Source organism: Syngnathus leptorhynchus, chromosome 21, assembly GCF_054491065.1.
Source record: "Syngnathus leptorhynchus isolate UIUO chromosome 21, UIUO_Slep, whole genome shotgun sequence".
Lineage (NCBI taxonomy): Eukaryota > Metazoa > Chordata > Actinopteri > Syngnathiformes > Syngnathidae > Syngnathus > Syngnathus leptorhynchus.
Genome location: NC_141215.1, coordinates 1,286,681 through 1,308,387, shown reverse-complemented (window position 1 = coordinate 1,308,387; position 21,707 = coordinate 1,286,681). Strand labels below are relative to the sequence as shown.

General features: G+C 38.5%; 1 protein-coding gene across 8 annotated transcripts in view; it reads left to right on the top strand.

The window, feature by feature from the left end:
- The window catches only part of LOC147040010 (pleckstrin homology domain-containing family A member 5-like), a 75,141-nt gene that overhangs the window by 28,008 nt on the left and 25,426 nt on the right, over positions 1-21,707 (top strand). For 7 of the 8 annotated variants that reach the window (XM_085901994.1, XM_085901991.1, XM_085901990.1 and 4 more), the window contains 7 exons: positions 12,919-13,002; positions 13,482-13,535; positions 19,385-19,541; positions 20,273-20,377; positions 21,040-21,112; positions 21,223-21,323; positions 21,557-21,702. In XM_085901994.1, coding sequence (XP_085758120.1) covers positions 12,919-13,002; positions 13,482-13,535; positions 19,385-19,541; positions 20,273-20,377; positions 21,040-21,112; positions 21,223-21,323; positions 21,557-21,702 — 720 coding nt within the window. The remainder of the gene's footprint in view (positions 1-12,918; positions 13,003-13,481; positions 13,536-19,384; positions 19,542-20,272; positions 20,378-21,039; positions 21,113-21,222; positions 21,324-21,556; positions 21,703-21,707) is intronic. The other variant, XM_085901989.1, reaches the window with a different exon arrangement.

Sequence of the window (21,707 nt, the reverse complement as noted above, 5' to 3'; positions counted from 1 at the left end):
TCCCAGAATCAATGTCACAGCAGTTCCCCCACATGTTAATTTGGCAGTTATTACATAACTGTTATTCCCTGAAAGGCAGCACGTGAATAAGATGTTAGCACAGTTGTGAGTTTCCCTGTGGAATCTATATATTCGTCTTATTGACGAGCTGAGCCAATGATCAACATCTCGGTTATATCGGTGTTAAAAAGACATCCTTTGTTTTATCTTTGCAATGCACGCCTTTCGGTTACACCGGTTGCGTGGGCTTGTTATTGCAAATGGCCTATATAATTGGGTGCCATCGACATAACAGCAAAAATTAACGTTATATTTAAGTTAAATGTCTTTCAGCGAAAGCATGTCGATGCTAAACAATTGAGTACCAAGTACCCATCCCTGCAAGATGCTTTTTGCTAATTACCCATTGCAAAACTCAAAAGTCGCATTGTCTTCATTCAACTTTCTGATTGTTTTTATGCTTGAATTCTGAGCCAAGTGAAGGTTCCTCAGTATAAAAATATAATATTAAGAATGAGGAAACCAACACCAGCTATTGCCATCCCAATTATGCCAAATGTCTGCCTCGACATGATGCACACACGCACCAGTCATACTTTATTACAAAACCCTAAGGATATATGTATGCTGTCCTTCCATGGCTAATTGAACTGATCTACGTCGCAACGACACGGTCTCTTTTGTGCGTGTGGTCCGATGTGCTCGGTCAGCCTCTCTCCTTTGGCTCACAGGCATTGTGCCATCCATAAATGGTCCTCCCAGTTTTCACATATCTGTCATGAACTCCATCGCCCAGATGAATGGAAGTTGCTTTGTGGTTCACGCTGTATTGAAAACTAGCAAACTTTATTTGGGGTCTGAGTCAGAAGCAAACAATATTGTTTTAGATCTTTTTGTTCAACAATAGTTTGGGAAGTTGGGCTGTATGGTGTTTTCGTGGTGGGGATGTCTGCACGACAATCGAGATTTAGTGTTCAAATCTTTGCTTTGTGAGCAGGAGTTGTTGTTGGGGTTTTTTTTCTTACCGGTTTGACTAGAACTGCTTTTCTTGCATGTCGTTTTGCCTCGTGAAAGTTACTTCTTATTTCCATGCGCATTTAAAAGATCTATTATAAATTACATGTACAGGTACTCTTATATGAATTAACTTTCTTCATTGTATAGTCTTGAAACAATGCAGATGTTATTCAAGATTTTCAAAATGTACAGTTTATTGGGAGCGTTTATGCTATTCCGTGACGCTATTTTGAATATTCACTTTCATTTCTCAATGGAACTATCATTCATACTTCAATGAAGGAATTAATATTTCATCCCTGCGAGGCTTCTGAACTCTAAATCCTTTCCCCGACACAAAGAGGGAATCTCCTCATTGCTGTATCTGCATTATTAAACCACTTGTCAGAATCCAAAATCTGCCTTTTAATGCACTTCATTCTATGTACGGTGAAATAATTCTGCACAGAATACTCGGCTTTCAAATAAGTTGTGACTTTGAGATGATACATAAGAAAATGAGACACAAGGTTTCGTCCTTTTACGATGATTCAATTGTTTATCCCCGTGGTTGCCTGGTTTTACTCCAAGCACTTTTCCTGGCACAGTCTAAAACCTGATACTATTGTAGATTCCAAAACTGTTAAGCGTCAGGTGTGCATGTGTGTGATTGATTACTGTAATTTGTAACCAATATACTTGATACATGTCTTTTTCTCCAGCGATACGTGTACCGTATTTTTCGGCGCATGGGAATGTAAGGCACATTTGTGGAGAAATAAACCAGGACAGCTAAAGAGTCAAACTTTATTCAACTTCAATTTGACACCATACATAAGGATGTTAATTTTTGATAGAAAAATAACAGTTTTAGGTGTACCTTATAGTCGGAAAAATATGGTAAAGCTGTATATTGTTAGAAATCTTCAAATTGAGTGAAGTGAACTGTGTGTGTCAACTTTGCAAATGGACGTTGAGGTCTCTTGAACTCCTGTTACTCATCTCCTCCCATCTTTTGCTCGAAGCTAATTGCCGCAATCACGGGGAAATTTGGGTGGAGCGGATAACGCTTCAGTGTGCTCTTGGCACTGTAAGCATGCTTGTATCAAATCCGGCTTTGATCACAACAATCTCTTGGGATGGAGCCAGGAAAGTTCGGCTTTTTTTTCCCATCCTTGTCTGCTTTTATTTACAAATTCGAATGAAGTCTACACTTGACTTCAACACATTTAAAGAAAGGGAGATCCCATCCTTTGCGTGCTCCTAACTTTTAAGATATTTTCTGTGACATCTTTCCCTTTGGAATAGATTATTTTGGCTGTCTGTGTCAATATACTCAACAGTTGCCGTCTTTCCCCATTTTGTATTTTTGTTTCTTTTTATGGCATAATAAACACACCTAAAGGCAGAACTTGATAATATTTTGAAATCTAATTAATGTGATTCATTGGAATGAATCAAATTATCAAGTAATTGTGTGTGGGTTTTTTTTTTTTTTCAATTGATTATGTTTTAATGACTTTTTCTGAACTCAACCACTTTGTCCTGGAAAGTGTGATAAACAATTGAGTTCATTTAATAACAACAAAAGCTTCAGCTCAACTTATCTTTGTTTGCTTCAGCCAAGAAAATTAGACTTGTTTGTATTAAAACTCTCTGATGTTCTCATATTTTTCATCAGGAAAAACAAAATCCATGCTCCAAATGTGGTCAATTTGTAATATATCTATCACCTATAGGGAATTCAGAGATTTTGGAATAAATACTACCCGAGGGAATATTGTACACTATTTCCATAATATGTCAGTGGCCACAAGAGGGTACTAAAGTACTAGAGTAATATTGCTTCTCTCTCAGTTCTGCAGAGAGTATGATCTTAATATCTTGGGGCTTCATGAGGTAGCAGAGGAAGGAGAAAATGTCTGAAGTAAAAATTAAGAAAATAATTTGGTGGTCAGTAACAGTTACTTGTGAAATGTGGAATCACTCAATTCTGTGAAAAACAATTATAGATTCGCTCTGTAAATTTCCATTCGCCTAACACCTGTTTTGTATTAGATCTGCTCTTTAGTCTGCAGTTAAACAGGAGTGATCACACCTTGAAGAGCTTTTGCATCCAGTGCATTGAGATGAATCATGGCTCACGGACCAGAGATGTCTATTGAAACAAAGGAGAAGATGATCAAATTAATAAAACTATATAAATAGTATAAAAAGGACTAAAAAAAATAAATCAGTGAATATTCAAATCCGCGAGTGCTCTATGCGGAGGTCGACTGTACTTTTATTATCACTTTATTGCTTTTATTCAGCATCATTGGGATTGTCAATGTAGTCGTGCATGAAGTAGCTAATTATATGTTAGCACTTTAGCCCATCTCTATAACAATACCATTCAACTTTAGTGCTTTGAACACAAATTCCCATCTTCAAATATGTTAGCTTACCAAATATTTGCATGTTATCATCTGAGCTATTCTCACAGGTGGGGTGAATGTAGTTGTAAAATCCATATCACTCTTCCTCAAAGCTTTCTAGAAACAGGTTGCTGTCCGAGTGCATGGTAGCAAAACAAATGTTAGCATACTAGCACTGTACTGTATAAATTTTCATTGAGTGAATGCTGGAGGGATTAACTTGCAACAGTTAGCAGGCTCTAAGAATTTTCACACGACATTTTCAAAATTTTAAATTACCGTATTTTTTGGACTATAAGTCACGGTTTCTTTCATAGTTTGGGGGGGGGCGATTTATACTCAGGAGCAACTGATTTGTGAAATTATTCACAAATTTTTACATTAAAATATCCACGATGTAGCAAGGGATTACTATATTTTGAACTGCAACTGACATCAGCGGCGCGGCGCATACACGGCGGTGTTTACATAAAGGACAAAGGATTTGATCACGGGATTTAATGACTTGGAGTGACATAGATTGTTTGATAAAATTGTTGTTTATAATTATATGGGCCTGTGGAATAATTTGAACTGCAACCGCCATCAGCAGCGCGACGCACACCCGGCATTGTTGACATAAAGGATGATCGATGGATTTAATGATTTGGAGTGACCCAGATGGTTTAATAATATTGTTGCTTATATAATAGTTATTTGATATATAATTTATATATCGTTATATGAGCCTGTGGAATAATTTGAACTGCAGCCGACGTCAATGGCTTGGCGCACACCCGGCATTGTTGACCTAAAGGACGATCGATGGATTTAATGATTTGGAGCTACACGGATGGTTTGATAGTATTGTTGCCTGTATAATAGTTATTTGATATATAATTTATATTTCGGGCCTGTGGAATAATTTGAACTGCAGCCCACGTCAGTGGCGCGGCGCACACCTGGCATTGTTGACATAAAGGACGATCGATGGATTTAATGATTTGGAGTGACACAGATGGTTTGCTAAAGGTGTTATGTTATAGTTATTTGGATAACTGTCAATGTTACGTCAGGCCCGTTCTCAGCTCTTCCTTTGTGTTTATGTCACGTTAGCATACCGTATCGTTGAGCCTGTTGTTGCTCGTTCATGTCTGTTCTTGGTGTTGGATTTTGACGAATAAATTTCCCCCAAAATGCAACGTATACTCCGGTGAGACTGATATGTTGTTGTTTTTTTCATTTTATTGTGCATTTTATGGCTGGTGCGACCTATACTCCGGAGCGACTTATAGTCCGAAAATTACGGTAATTAAAAAAAAAAATCATATTAAAAAATAAAGGGACCGTTTTTCTTCATAAAAAGAACTAACAAACCTGGTCTAAAAACAAATTAAAATAAGTCAAAGAGAAGTAATATCTACAATTTTATCTATTATGAATCAATCCAAAATGTATCATGATTTTCTAATTTAATTTATTATAACCCTATTTTTTTCTACTCACTTTTTCTTTGATGTACACAGCACTTATATTCCGAGCGATTTTTAGTCCGAAAAATCAGTTGTTTTTGTTTTTTTTACAGGTTTTAAGGTTTACTGCTGTAATTTGGTTGAACAAGTTCATATCTCAGATGGTTAAATAGGCCACTCAGAAATTAAATTAGTATCCTTGAGTATAGCACTTCATCCTAAAATACTCTTTCACATAATTGTAGAAAAATTCTATTGTGATTTTATCTTTTCTGTGTAGTTTATTTTTTTAACATTGTTTATAAAGATGTTTTCATTCATGTTGATTCAGTTATGTGTGTAAATACGTAAATGAGCATTTATTTTTTTTATTTTTTTAGGGCTAGTGGTAAAATAATGAACGGCCTTGTAATTGTTTTCTGTCAATCAAATGATTACCCATGAGATTTAACATGGTATCTACTGTTAATATATTGTACCTCTGTGTAGATGGGTTATCTGAACCGTGAGTGTGTTGGTATGCTAATTTATATGTGTGCTTGAGGCACATGCATTTGCGTCTGCAGATGGGTAACCATGACAACTGCAGCCTGAAGCAGGGATACGGTGGCAGCAAGCATAGCACAGTTCACCATCTCGTTTTTTCCCCCTCCCCTCAATAGATCCAGCTATTACATGTCTCTTCATTTCATCTTCACCCTGCCTGCCTTTTTGAATTATCAGTACTTGTATCTTTTTGTCATTCAGAATGAATGCAGTTTTTCAGAGACCTGTAATTTCAGTCTGTAATTATGCAGACCATGCATCATCACGTGGTAGCTCCAAGAAAGCATTTTCATGGCTTTGGATGTTTGTGTTAAGCATTCAGTGGTTGTTTAGATCGCTGCTTGATATTCACCTGGAGTGCTGCACAGCACCACTGGAAGCAGTGTTTGTTTTGTGGACCAAAAAAACAGACATGAAATTGATACACTTGGGGATGTAATCCAGATTTTTTTGTTGTTTTCTCCAAAATGACCTCTAGATTCAGTCATTAGTACTTCAAGAGCGGTCGGTGTCTTTCTAAAGACTTAAACATATAAAAGAAAAATCATTATTGATGAGTGAACGAGTACCAGGGCAAATAGAACTGAATGTAACGATAGTCTCATTGGTGAAAAGATGCCATGTCAAAGATTCCTAATGCATTTTAATTCCGATTACCGTATTGTCCGCACCATAAGGCGCAGCTAAAAGCCTTGAATTTTCTCAAAAAAGGAAGTGCCTTTTGTGTGGACCAAATTCCCAAATCTGTAAAGCCGTTTTGTGTGGCTTCCGTAATATACAAGCGTAATATGTAGACCCGATGAACCAATCAGAGGACATTACGTTTTACGTAGATCGGTGTAAAAAATAATCAGAGGACTGTGTGTAACACATCGAGTATGTACCTCCGCCGCCATTGATAACTAAATACCATAATTTTTGGACTATAAATCACTCCGGAGTATAAGTCGCACCAGCCATAAAATGCACAATAAAGTGAAAAAAAACCCCATATATAAGTCGCACCGGAGTATAAGTCGCACTTTTGGGGCAAATTTATTTGTCAAAATCCAACACCAAGAACAGACATGAACCAGCAACAACAGGCTCAACAATACGGTATGCTAACGTGACATAAACACAAAGGAAGAGCTGAGAACGGGCCTGACGTAACATTGACAGTTATCCAAATAACTATAACACCTTTAGCAAACCATCTGTGTCACTCCAAATCATTAAATCCATCGATCGTCCTTTAAACGGCTAAACGATACGGTATGCTAACATGACATATACACAAACAAGGAGCTGAGAACGGGCCTGACGTAACATTCAGAGTTATTCAAATAAGTATTACATAAATAACACGTTTATCAAACCATCTGTGTCACTCCAATTCATTAAATCCATCGATCGTCCTTTATGTAAACAATGCCGCGTATGCGCCGCATATGCGCAGCTGACATCAGACTTGTTGTAAGGCATTTGTAATTATTCCACAGACCCATATAATGATATATAAAGTATATTTCAAATAACTGTGATATAACAACAATATTATCAAACTATCTGTCACTCCTAATCATTAAATCCATCGATCAAATTCCTCGTCCTTTATGTCAACAACGCCGCGCGCGCGCCGCACAGATCTAGTATATAACTATATTCAGCAATGAGAAGAGCTTTCAAAGCTTTAAATAACAGAGAAACAAAGTCAGTCTGAAAAAGTACTGAGAGCTGACTGCATAAACAAGCTAGTTTCCATGCTAAAATTACAACGAAGGCTTCTTATGTTGAGGCCTCAAAACATTTGATTGAGGTTTTGGAAATTTTGGGTTGGGGGGGGTCAAGTCTACGGAAGAGGATTAGGGCCAGTGAAGAAAAAAAAACGAGGGGTGGCAGGAAAGTCAGAATTCTGACTTTATTCTCAGAATTTTGACTGTAAAGTCAGAATTCTGACTTTATTCTCAGAATTCAGAGAATTCAGAATACTGAGAATAAAGTCAGAATTCTGACTTTAAAGTCAGAATTCTGAGAATAAAGTCAGAAATTGGGAATTCTGACTTTAAAGTCAGAATTCTGACTTTATTCTCAGAATTCTGACTTTAAAGTCGGAATTCTGACTTTAAAGTCGGAATTCTGACTTTAAAGTCAGAATTCTGAGAAAAAAAGTCAGAATCCTGTCACCCCTCGTTTTTTTTTTCTTCACTGGCCCTAATCCTCTTCCGTACAAGTCAAGTTTATTTGTATAGCCCTAAATCACAAGCAGTCTCAAAGGGCTTCACATAGACAAACAATTGACAATTATTCTCAAAGCATCCCCTGATCTTGAACTCCCAAAAGGGCAAGGAAAAACTCAAAAAAACCCTACCATGGGAAAAATGAGAAATCTTGAGAAGGGATCACAGATGGAAGGATCCCCCTTTCAGGATCACCAGGCTGCAATCAATGCAAAGAGGGCACATAAAATACATAAAATGGAAATCAAAAAGTGGATGTCGTACTGGCAGTGTCTTCGAGGAGGGAAATCCGCTGCAGTTCCCTCATCCTGAGTTTGGTCCACGAGAATCTAGATAGCAGCTGTCAGCTTGGGTGTCACCTAATGTCACCTATGTCTACCAGTGGGGTCGGGGAGAGGGAGCAAAAACAAACTCCAGCCGAATCGGCCACTACAGGCTAATTAAAGGCAATATCATAGAAATATGTCTTTAAACATGTCTTAAATGTTTCTACTGAGGTCGCAGTTCTAATATCCATTGGTAGGGCATTCCAGAGCTCTGGGGCCCGAATAGAAAATGCTCTAGAAATAGCAATAGGACCCTCTAAAATGGCATAAACAAAGAGAGATGCTTACGAGGCAGAATTAAAGCTTTCTGAAAAGCCAGGATCATTGCAAAAGAGCAACGTGACAATAATGAGACAACAACGAGAAGGAACTTGGCATGTTTAATGGCAAACTTGCCCAACTGTTTAATTCGGATACAGAAGATGATGGATTTACGTAGATATTGATTAACAATATGAGTACAATACAGTACATGATTAAAAAATAGAATAAAGTACAACGGAATTGACTGCTTTGGTCCTGTGATATTTTTTGTTTACCGTAAGTGCAGTGTTGAGTGTAGTTACATTGTTGTTACTACAGCATTTGTGTGAATAGCAACACAGATATGACTTTTGTTTTGTGTTTACAAAGACATTTCTATCATACACCTTGGTGAAATAATTCTTTGACCAGAGAACAACTTGAAAGTGTGTGCTGTGCTCTTTAATTCGTATTTGACTCTGCTCTAACATTAAATAGTTGGTGATAAATTCGAGAGTAAACTCTCAGTTTCAATCCAGCATCATAATTAGAGATTTAAATAGCAATATATAATATTTTCACAAAACTGATGGGGATATAGTAGCACATAAAAATAGTAGCTACGACTTGAAACTGCAGATTGTACACCACTATGTGTTTCTTTCTGGGATATATAAAGTCACCATTCTGAAATAGAGTGGAAGTCTCTTTATTTATCAACTGTTAATAATACACCACAATTAATTATGGATGGAAAAATAAACAACAATCACGAGTAGTTATAGGGAGGGAGGACAAGTTATCACCAAGGGCCAGTGTATAGAACAACCCAAACATAAAATGTAAGCAGTCAAGTCGATCCAGACTTTTTATGGTTGGTCTGCTGGGGCCGAAGACTCTTGGCAGCATCAAAAACTGAATAAAGAAAATGTTTAGGATTACTACTTCTGTCCTGGGTCAACGTCTGGAATCATAAACACAAAACCTGACAAGGTGTATGCTGTATGCTATTGCTAATATAAAGAAAATTGTAACAGGAAAAACAACTTTAATTGCACAATTAAACGAGGAGAAAATGACCAAAAGGTTAGGAAGGAATGTCCTTAATGTGTGGATGGGAAATTGCTACTGATATCCTGCCATTGAACACACAAGATTTTCAGTGTTTATTGTTTGGTATTTTTTGGGTGGTGGAGTAAGCAACGAACTGAACATTCTATAGTAGATTCATTGGCAAAACAAATATATATACACTTTCATTTTAAATCCATCTAAGTTTTTAGGAGCCTAATTCTAACCGGCGCTACGCTAGTTTGTTTCTCACCATCTAAATTTGAAAATCCCTTTCGTTTGTTGCTAGCACAGCGTTTGCCGGCCAACGGCGAGGGATTAACTGACCAAATATTCTCATTGCTAGTACGGCGTAAGCGTGCCAACAACGAAGCGTTAACCGTAGCCCGCTAGCAGTAAGGCGTTAGCTGGCCAAATTTTCCCACAACGACTTCCGGGCAAGGTTGGATTAATTATCTTTACCCATTGATTTGTGTTGAAAATTAGATTTTTGCAGGCTGAAGAGTTTAAAATGGATTTAAGATTTGTGTACTGAAGTTGAAATAAATTTAATGAAGCAGTCTTTGGTGGATGATTGACGGCTCAGTGTGACACGGGGTTTGAGGTTCAAATCCTGGTCAGGACAGACAGACCACCCACAGGAGGTTTATCTCATCAGTATGCGTATTTGGTACCACTTGTAGGATTAAATTCTTAACCCAACAGGCTGGGTTAAATCTTCAACACTTAGTCCCTCTTGAATTGAGTGCCCGGTTAGCTTTTTCACCCAATTTGAATTACTTTTGGCCCATCTGGTTTAAGAGTGTAAATCAGCCCATTCCTTAAAATATTTCAAAACAGTGACATTTTAAACCGAGCTTGTTAGCATACAAGACAAAGTCACAACTTGCAGTTTGGAAATTTAAAGGCAATGTACTGTAGCTCTCTGCAGGAATCGATCTCGTGCTTGTTCGGTTTTGCTGTGTTCAGTTGAAACCTTCCTTGTGGCACATAGTACAACACAACTTTGACACGTCTGAAGAGAGAGAAAGGCAGGGAGTGCAGTCGAGCAGCGACATATACTAGCAGCATTGCTGTCTTCACTCGGAGGAAAGCCCCATGCGCAAGGCTGCCATCCTCCTGGCTCTATTTTCCCTCCTTAACACCTTCTGCTATTCATCCGGTGAGTCAACAACCTGCTCATCTTTTTATGATCATCTTATATGTATGTGCGCGGTAACTGAATTCATAGATGGATATGCCATCCGGTTGGCTCAATGCCGATGCACAGCCAGTTGCCAGGGCACATTCGTTTGAGCTTGTGAAAAGCTGGTCCACCATGGCTCTGTTGTTTCTGCTAGTTCTTTCAAAGGTGCTTGGAATTAAATATTATAATTGCGTGTTAAATATATAGCCCTTTGTAACTTAATTTCAATAAAATAAATACTGTTTTGAGATTAAATATCACATCACAATTTAGTATCTTGAGCCTAGTGTTGAACCACTCAGGTTTGTTGCGAACCACTTAATAGATCGTGGTGTTATGAAAGAATGAGTCACCTTTTGACCGATTTGTATGCAGTACATACACACTGATGAGGTCACGGGTGCGCCTAAGCCTATCCCAGCAGTAGGCGGGGGACACCCTGAACCAGTTGCCAGCCAATCACAGAGACGAACAACCATTCACACTCACACACACCTACGGGTAATTTGGACCGGCGGTGGAATTGAACCCACACACTAGCTTTTTACGCAAGAGGACCCAAAAATGATGAATAGGCAAGTTTCTCAGAAAATAGCACCATTTTGTTCTCTGACCCAGTGTTGGATTTTTGTTAAATTCATCGTATGTAGACGCTAGCTTGTTGCTCCTCTGCTCTCAAATGGTCTGTGCTTGTTAGTTGTGCTTAAATGCTCATGTTCTTGTGTATGTACTTGTCACTTGCAATCATGTGGAGAAGAAAAATAAGGGTGATGCTGTGGAAGGTATGCTGCTTATGTATGCCTATGTGTAGTGTATAATTTTAACATTTAACGGATTTGATGAAATTGGACTGTCCATTTGAGATGCAGGAGAAACAGTTGCATAAGCCAGCCTTGTCTAATAGTTTTCCTGGAAAACAGATCCACAGTCCTCGGAGACTGCTCTTATGTTTTTCATAGAGGAGTAGATAAAATGCACTACTATGAACTACTACTACTGTGTTCAGAAAGAATAATTTCTAACTGAGGAAAATGGAGAATTGCATTTCGGTGACCATTTCCATATTATTCACTAAAAAATACACGGTAAAGCAATCTGCGTATTGTCTAAGTAAAATGTGAAGATATGTAATGGTTAAAAAGTGAACTCAACTATTTGATGATTTGGAGCTTCCGCAATAGTTTACTTTCAGTACTTTGGAAAATGTGGTTTGTTCAATTTCATATACACCCTGTAGTCTTATGTTACAAAATAATTGCGCTTTTTCAAGTCCTGCTATGTTGACGCAGTTGTCACTGTCCACTGATGGTTTGATCAGAGAGTGGAATGCTACATTTTTCTGTGTCAGCAAAAACATTTGGAGAATACCACTTCACTGGGTTTCTTTGTAAAATGGAAGTATGGATAGATGAAGGCTTTTCTATTGCCTCTGATGCCACATTTGCAATGCTTAACAACAAATGTCTGGTCATGCAACAGTCAAGAACAAAACATTGGAGTTTTGTCCTTGAATTAAAAAAAATATCATAACCATTTGTTGTTTGTGTTAAACCTAGCTTAGGTGATAATAGTGTATCAAGATTGTGAAATGTGAGCGGTATGGATAAAAACGCACAGAATGTGCAAAAAAACAAACCCAGAAGGACTTACAATGGCTGTCTGGATAGCTTGTTTGCTAGCTTTCTGTCTGGCCTGCAAACTACACTGTAAAAAATGTTAGGTGAACTTCAACAAACTTCATAATTCAAGTAAATGTATTATGTTTCGAAGGACTTGCAATGGCTGGCTGGATAGCTTGTTTGCTAGCTTTCTGTCTGGCTTGCAAGCTACACTGTAAAAAATGTTGGGTGAACTTCAACAAACTTCAATAACATTTTAAATTGAATCATTCAAGTAAATGTATTATGTTTCGCTCGTGTGAAAATTGTTTTTCCTGCATTTTACAGAACATTCGTGCCTTAGAACCCCAAATTAAAGATGCAAGTCAAAACAACTTGCTTGCTTTGTGGCGCTGACATTGTTGCCATGAATGTCGGTAATCTATATTCTAAATATTTTCCACTGTTGTAGTACAAAAATACAAGTTGCTAACAAGCTAGCTGTGGGTATGAGCTGGATTTTTCATATAGCATTCGAAGTAAACCAATTTTTCATCTCACTTCAAATAAGCTGGTTTTCCATTTACAAAAACAGACCATTGGCTCCTAGATGAATGCAAGAAAGCCTTTTCCTTTTGTTTTTTTGGAATTGTTATTCCCACCATCATTCTTTTTTTCCCCCCTTTTCTGTTCCATATCCTATTCCAGTTGTATTTTTATAGAAAAGAATAATGCTTGTGTTGCGTGTGCAATCATTTTGCAAAGTTTTTCGTTGTTCCTCCAGGCATGGATTTACCATTACAAATGGTTCACTGTATTTTACAAACACGTTTTTTTCCAATGTTCTTTTATTTTTCTTCTACAGTCACAATGAGCGAAAGGTGATGTGTAAGCACCCTGTGTCAGGAGCTCCCTCGCAAGACAACTGTATCTTCGTGGTGAATGAACAGTAAGTCTGTTTTCAGGGTTCTAAGTTAAAAACGACAATGGCAGTAATGATGATCACACTCTATCTTGGTTTTCAGCAGGTTTTTGCAACTTTACATTGTTGTGTAATTTAGCAGTGGCAAGCAATTCAGGTCAGCAAGATCTCTGCTGGTGTAAACATTATCAAAAGCAATGTCCTCCCTTTAAAGCCTTCATTCTATTTCCTTTGTTTTTATTTATTCCTAACAGTCTCCTCTTTTTTTCGTAATGTTTTCTTGGATGCACTGCTTCAAGTACAGTTTAGATTTTTTTGAGGGAGGGCTATCAGATTTCAGCCTGTGTGTTGATGACATGGTGACAGGCATCTTCATTGACTGTTTTTATGCTGTGTTTTTGTCATCCATTGTCATCATTTACTTTTTATTTGACTCAGTCTAATTTGTAGTCATGGTTTTGCATTCTTATTATTTTTGCCATCTTGTCTTCCTCCTGTTCTTTTAGTGTGAAATATGGAAAGCTTGTCCATCCTGACAAGCCCCTAGAGGCTGACACCAGGTAATAAACCCCAATAATTACAGAAAGAGTAATAATAATTGCCTTTGGCTTTTTCTGTCAAGACTACTATCATTCGAATTCTTACTGGTAAGCGGGATGCATACAGGGGGGTGAAAAGTAAATTATAGTAACTTATTTAGATTATTCAAAAAATTCTCTGATTTCCCTTAGGAAATAATTAAAACTGTAGAAGCTCCATCTCTCTTCACCGCTTTTCTTCCCATCTCTGATTTCAACAAAAAATTGTGTGATAGAGAGTTTCAATTTTTCCAAAGCCTTTGCTTTGGTATAATAAATTTACTTTAAGCAAACCCAAAGAAAGAAGTTGCATGGTGTTGAGTTGGGGCTCCAGGCTGGCCAAGACAAAAAAAATCAAATACATTCTTTAAAAGTATTTTAAATTGGTAAATAAACTAGTTATTACATTACTTTTTACCCACGCTGTAATGCATGTAGGGAAAGTTGTTGATTTCAATAGTGTTCAAAAATAATTCTGTTGGACAGCAGTTCAAAAGCAATGTTTATTAGTAAATTATCACAAAAATTATATATACTGTATATCATGCTATACGGACTGTCAATTTTAAATAATTTCTGACTGGGCTCTCTAGAAGCCTATTAATTATGCCTACATGTCTTATCTTTCTTTCTTCAAGTGAAGTGTTTTACTCATCTTTCATTCGGCCCTAAAACGAACAACCGTCAACATTTCCAGTAAAGATGCAAATATACCGTATAAGTCGCTCCGGAGTATAAGTCGCACCAGCCATAAAATGCACAATAAAGTGAAAAAAAACATATATAAGTCGCACCAGAGTATAAGTCGCACTTTTGGGGCAAATTTATTTGTCAAAATCCAACACCAAGAACAGACATGAACCAGCAACAACAGGCTAAATGATACGGTATGCTAACGTGACATATACACAAACGAGGAGCTGAGAACGGGCCTGGTTATTCAAGTAAGTATTACATAAATAACACGTTTATAAAAACCATCTGTGTCACTCCAATTCATTAAATCCATCGATCTTGCCTTCTGTAAACAATGCCGCGTATGCGCCGCATATGCTGATGTTGGACCCGTTGTAAGTTGCATTTCTAATTATTCCACAGACCCATATAACGACATATAAAGTATTTTTCAAATAACTATCATATTACAACAATATTATCAAACTATGTGTCACTCCAAATCATTAAATCCATCGATCAAATTCCTCATTCTTTATGTCAACAACGCCACGCGTGTGCTGCAGAGATCTAGTATATAACTACATTGTAGTGTTAACAAAGTACCAGGAAAGACGTGGGTTTGGTAAACGGCTCAAAACAAGAGTTCAACGAGCCAACAACTACTGAACTTCCAGCCACGGAGGTGGAAGAGAGCTCCATAGAATAGGAGTGGGCGTGCGTAAAAGCTATGTCCGAGCCCATCCACCGTCCCCAGACAGCCACCCGGCCGAGCGCCGGCCCCCGACTTCCATCCACGGAGGTGGAAGAGAGCTCCATAGAATAGGAGCGTGCGTGCGTAAAAGCCATGTCCGAGCCCCATCCACCGTCCCCGGACAGCCACCCGGCCGAGCGCCGGCCCCCGACTTCCATCCACGGAGGTGAAAGAGAGCTCCCGTCGAGAAGGACCGGGCATGCGTAAAAGACATAATAGTTTTTCAAACCTTCTGTGTCACTCCAAATCATTAAATCCTTCAAACTCTTCATCCTCTGTGTCACTTACAAACAAAGCCGCTAATGATGCCGGTAGTACGTGGGGCCCTTCGTCATCTTTGTCATCCCGTGATCGAATCCTTTGTCCGTTTATGTAAACAACCGCCGCGCGGCACGGGTGACGTAACAGTTCAAATGACAGTAATCCCTTGCTACATCGCGGTTCGTTTATCGTGGTTTCACTACATCGCGGATTTTTGAATTTTGAAAATTTTTGAAAAAAATCACATATAAGTCCCTCCTGAGTATAAGTCAACCCCCCCCCACCCAAACTAAGAAAAAAAATGCGACTTATAGTCCGAAAATTACGGTACTGTTGTCACACTAAATTATGTCGGGAGTACAGCCAAGCTAAGCGGAGCTCCTAACAGCTGGTGGTGTGTGCCATAAAGGTCAACTGTTAATTCAACTAAATATCACTGGACTCCCTCACTTCTACAGTGAAAAGAAGAGCAATTTGGAAATAGCTGATTACAATAACAGCTAGGCATTGTGGCTGTTAGCGGTGATAAATCTGCAGTCAAAAAGGAAAAAATTCATTAGTACAGTCATCCCTCCTACTTCGCGGCTTCAACTATCGCGGCTTCGCTGTATCGCGGGTTTTCAAAAATAAATTAATGATTTTATCGCAGAAATTTCATCATTTCACGAGGTTTCGCGGCCACTTGAGTTTCTTCATTTTCCTTTAATAATGATAGCTTATGTTTAAAAGTCGTTTTCTTGTTTTGAAATGAATAAATTAAAGAGTCAGTACAGTATACTTTATCGTCACATGTGACTTCAGGGCGTTCTCTCTGTTGTATATTTAGATGTTGTATATTTTGGACTAACTCATGTTCCGTAGTGGGAAAACCCCGGATGTGGGAGGGGGAGCTTCGGGGACGTTCAGTGTTGTGATGTACGGCCAGTGAACTGACTGTGATGAAAGGAATAAAGCAGTATCCATCACGTCGTTGTCCAAACCATGCTTGCTACATCAGAACCTGGAAAATAGTAAAGATATAACACTCTCCACCGGCGGTGGCCTTCATCTGGACATAGCAATACACTGTTAGTCTCGTCGCTAAGGCATGAATGCGGAGCGCACAGTCCATTGATATGAAAGTCCCCTAGCAGCGAGCTGGTTGATGTCAGCGATAAAAATAGAATATCTTCCAAGAATAGCTCAAAAAAATCTAGTTTCTATTTCGCGGAAATTCCCATTTCGCGGGTGGGTCTGGAACGTAACCCCCGCGAAGTAGGAGGGATTACTGTACTCATCTTTGAAATGGCCAAATTCTCAAAAACCTGAGTACTTTTATAAATGAATTATCTTTTAAGCCACAGATACAACAGTATTACTGTCCATTTGCTCCTACAAATATCCAAATGAACTTAAGCGTTAGCATCAATCTATTAGCACTCCGCTCTGCTAACTATGGTAATTCGCATTCATAATTTTTACTTAATTTTTTGTTGATTTTTGCACTGAACCATCCATTCTGTTGATTTTTTTTTTTTTATCATGTTCTTGAATCTATATTAAACACTGGCGGTCTGAACTAATTAATCATCACTTGTTGCCAGCTAACATAACATATTATGCCAACCCGTTGAAGCTCTTTGTGTGCTCTTAGCAACTTTGGCTTCAAAGATATTCCTCATTTCATTTTTTGGTTAAAATTACAAACTACATTTGACATTTGGAAAATTTGAAGTCGAACATTGAAAAATTATTTAAACAAACAAGATTATATCATTAGTTCAACACCACTGCTGAGCAGACTGCTTTGTGGTTTCCCAATGTCTGTTCCACATCCAAAAAGCCCAGTACAGCTGCGGTTGCCGGTGTCACATGGCTGCGGGTGTCAATTTCTCATCCAGCGTCCTTGTTTACACATGCTCTTGTACGCATCTGTGTGCTCAGAGCTATGCTGTTCTTAAAATTAAGTGTAGTCTGGGGCAAAGTACAATTACTTATTGTATGTTGCCTGTGGAAACTTATTTGCCTAACAAAACAGTCTGTGCAGAAGCAAACAGTTAACAGTGCAGTTGTTAAGAACTCAGAGAAGAGAGAAAAGCAAACTAACGGAAACTACCCTGTCGAATTGTTGCTGCTTGCAGGTGGGAATCACCTGTAAATCCATATTTCAAGTAGGTTTTCTGGTATTGTCTGGAATCCACCTTTCTTTTTCTTCTTAGAAAGGAGAAAAATGAGCCTTTTTCCAACTACAAAGAAACTTTCCAAATCAGTCCAGATCATTCTCTTTTTTACTTATTGTACTTGAGTCATGATCAATTTACATGTCATTTTAAATCATTGGAGACGAAAGGAGCATCTGGGGCTCTCAGTTTCTTCATAAAAGTTACATAGATATCGCTACTCATCATTCAAGTCACTGAAGCCCTTCATTTCCTTATCTTCCTGTCGCTCATGAAGACGTAGATGATGAGGTCTGTTTAATGAGACTGTCTGGTATTGATTGCTGGAGTACAATTTGACATAGAAATGAACAATCCTCATCTTAGTAGCAGAAACACACGCAATGTGGTACACGTTGACGTACACACACAACCATTTTTACAGAGCATTTTGACTTTTAGGTAAATTTAAATTTAATTCACACTCGTATATATTTGAGTCGCACGCACAAAAACCCTATTTGTCGACAAGTTACGTATGTTGATTGATCAGAACCTGAAATTAATGCTGCAATTCAATTAAATTTATTTAAAATGGATTCTTTGGACTACAAAATGTTTGTGCCACCCTTAGAAGCACTGCGTCTTGTTTCTATATCGTTCCACCTAGGATAGTTTAAGGTTAATCGCCATAACAATTCTTCAGCCTATGAAAAAGTACCGTAATTTTCGGACTACAAGGGGCAAATTTATTTGTCAAAATCCAACACCAAAAACAGACATCAACCAGCAATAACAGGCTAAACGATACGGTATGCTAACGTGACATATACACAAACGAGGAGCTGAGAACGGGCCTGATGTAACATTCAGAGTTATTCAAGTAAGTATTACATAAATAACACGTTTATCAAACCATCTGTGTCACTCCAATTCATTAAATCCATCGATCGTGCTTTATGTAAACAATGCCGCGTATGCGCTGCATATGCTGACGTCGGACCCGTTGTAAGTTGCATTTCTAATTATTCCACAGACCCATATAACGATATATAAAGTACATTTCAAATAACTATCATATTACAACAATATTATCAAACCATCTGTGTCACTCCAAATCATTAAATCCATCGATCAAATTCCTCGTTCTTTATGTCAACAACGCCGCGCGTGTGCTACAGTGATCTAGTCTAGAACTATATTGAAGCGTTAACAAAGTACCAGGAAAGACGTGGGTTTGGTAAACAGCACTTTATTTAACAAAACAAGAGTTCAACGAGCCAACAACTACTGAACTTCCAGCTACGGAGGTGGAAGAGAGCTCCATAAATAGGACCGGGCGTGCGTACAGCCCCCCGGCCGAGCGCCGACCCCCGACTTCCATCCGCGGAACGGTGAAAGAAAGCTCCGTAGAGTATGACCGGGCGTGCGTAAAAGCCATGTCCGAGCCCCATCCACCGTCCCCGGACAGCCACCCGGCCGAGCGCCGGCCCCCGACTTCCATCCACGGAGGTGAAAGAGAGCTCCCGTCGAGAAGGACCGGGCGTCATAAAAAGCCATAATAGTTTTTCAAACCTTCTGTGTCACTCCAAATCATTAAAGCCTTTAAACTTTTCGTCCTCCGTGTCACTTACAAACAAAGCCGCTAATGATGCCGGTAGTACGTGGGGCCTTTCATCATCTTCGTCATCCTGTGATCGAATCCTTTGTCCTTTGTGTAAACAACCGCCGCACAGCACGGGTGACGTCACTTGCAGTTCAAATGACAGTAATCCCTTGCTACATCGCGGTTCGTTTTTTGCGGTTTCACGACATAGCGGATTTTTGAATTTTTAAAATTTTTGAAAAATATCACATAAGTCGCTCCTGAGTATAAGTCGCCCCCCACCCAAACTATGACAAAAAACGCAAGTTATAGTCCGAAAACTACGGTATGTCTGTTCATTTTCATATGTCATACAGATCAAAACTTTAATCTCTCTGTCTGTCTTAACTTGTGTCAGGACAACACCAAAGCCAGAGGAGGAAAATAGCGGCAATAAAAAGGAGCGTCCCATGAGCACCATGAGCGAAGCGTCCAACTACACAGGTGGCTCAGACAACAGCAACTTCACCGGGAGCCCTGCCGCTACTTTGACTCACTCTTCGTCATTCACACGGGTCAGTATAGCCTTCAAACAAATCACACTGGTGTTAGATTCTGTGATGACCCATCACAGTTTGCACTGACCCTTCAGAATACATTCATAAGTTGTTCTTGCTTAAACTGGTTGAAAGAGTTAAAAAAAAAAATCTCATGCGCAGTATTTATGTATTCATGAGAAGTCATAATTTATAAACTTGAACGGATCTAGTTTTGTGCACTGCAAGGGGGAAAAATTGGATGGTATTAAAAAACTGGAAAACTGAGTATAAATTATGAATTTAAATGCGTTGCTGTCAATTTAAGATGCAGCGTAATGTGGCAACTCAGCTGAAATAACAAATGATGTAACAAAGATTGCTACTGTTGAGATCCCCTTAAGCAAGACGACCTACTTTAAACATCGGCAGAGGTTTAGATTGTTGTATTGTAGATGCAATATACGAGTCAGTGATTCTCTTCAATATTGTATAATTTACTATTTAAAATAGATTTGAAAACAAGTGTGTATTCTGTGAATATTGGCTTTGTCTTTCTATTTCTTGGTGAAAGAGTAAAATAAACCACATTATTTATGGACTTGAACGAACAGTTTTGTGCAATGTCGGCAAAAAACACACCAAAGGTGACAAAAAAATGGTGCCTAAATGATTAATTTCATTGATTGGCAGTCCATGATTTCAACTAAAATGTAAACTTGAAAATACTGTATATAAAATAGGTTTGCCTTTATTTTCTATTTTAACAGCCTTCAAGGTCTTCCAAAAAAGTTCACAACTTTGGCAAGAGGTCCAACTCCATCAAGAGAAACATAAATGCCCCAGTGGTCAAAAGCAGCTGGCTTTATAAACAGGTAAGGCGGAAAGTTGCACTGATGGTGATGATGAATATGTTTTACTCATCCAATTATTAGAAGCAGAGTAGCAACAACCGAGCAAGTCTAGAGAATTTAATCAGTTTGCAAAAAAGCTTGGCTGTAATACCCACCAGCAAACCTTCACTCCCTGGCTGTAAACCTGTAAACAAATTTCTCTCTCACAGATGAAAAGTCATCTGCACCTCCTCCAAATCCTGACCTTCTTTTGAGGTAGGATCTGTGGAGGAAGTCAGAATCAGAATCGGTAGTCAGTCAAAGTAGTCACTGCAAACATAATCAAAAAGCAGGGTAAAATAAAAAAGACATCTGTTTACTACTGATGGGTTATTAAAAAACAAGGTGAAATGAGGCAGCAGAGAGGAAAAAGAAATGATGTAAGTAAAACCAAAATTGGGTTATGTATGTACAAGAGTAAATATTAGTTAGGGGAAAATGAAGCTTCACATTTGCTTCATGAACCGGTTTTATTTTTTACATTAAATGACACTGTATAAATAAGTGATTCAAGAAAGTCAATCCAATGTTGAACCGTAAGCCCCATCTGGAAGTGTAAAAAAAATATATAACTGGTTCATGAAGCAAATTTGAAGCACCCCAAGTAAATGTTGACTGATTTTCTGTTAACTTTGACCTCTAAGGACAGTACAGGCATGAAGCTATGGAAGAAGAGGTGGTTTGTTCTGTCGGACATGTGCCTTTTCTACTACCGCGGTAAGGAGACTCAATAGACTAAAGACATTGAAGTCATTGAAAACAATATTGAACAAAGTATTGATGATTTTACTACCATATTTTAATGTTATTGTTATGATGTGTTGCAGATGAAAAAGAAGACAGCATCCTAGGTAGTATCCTGCTCCCAAGCTTTCATATCTCCATGTTGTCGGTGGATGACCACATCAGCAGAAAATATGCCTTTAAGGTAAAAGTTCTCATCGTGACTGATATAACCCCATAGCAATGGGGATTTATGTCATCAACATGACAGATATTTTGAGTGGGGTCATGCTTATTTTTTGTGATAAATTGGATTAAAAGAAGCCTCAACACACTCAGATAAATCTAGGATGTCAACAGAAATCATATCAAGGCATTGTGCTGTTTGATGCTTCTCTTTCGCTGTCTCTCTCAATATCTCTTATCTTATCTCTCTAGGCCACTCACCCCAATATGAGGACGTACTATTTCTGCACTGACACAGCCAAAGAAATGGAGTCCTGGATGAAAGTCATGACAGACGCTGCCCTTGTCCACGGTGGACCTGTCAAAAACTCTGCGGGGAAATGCCCACAAATAGACATGTTAG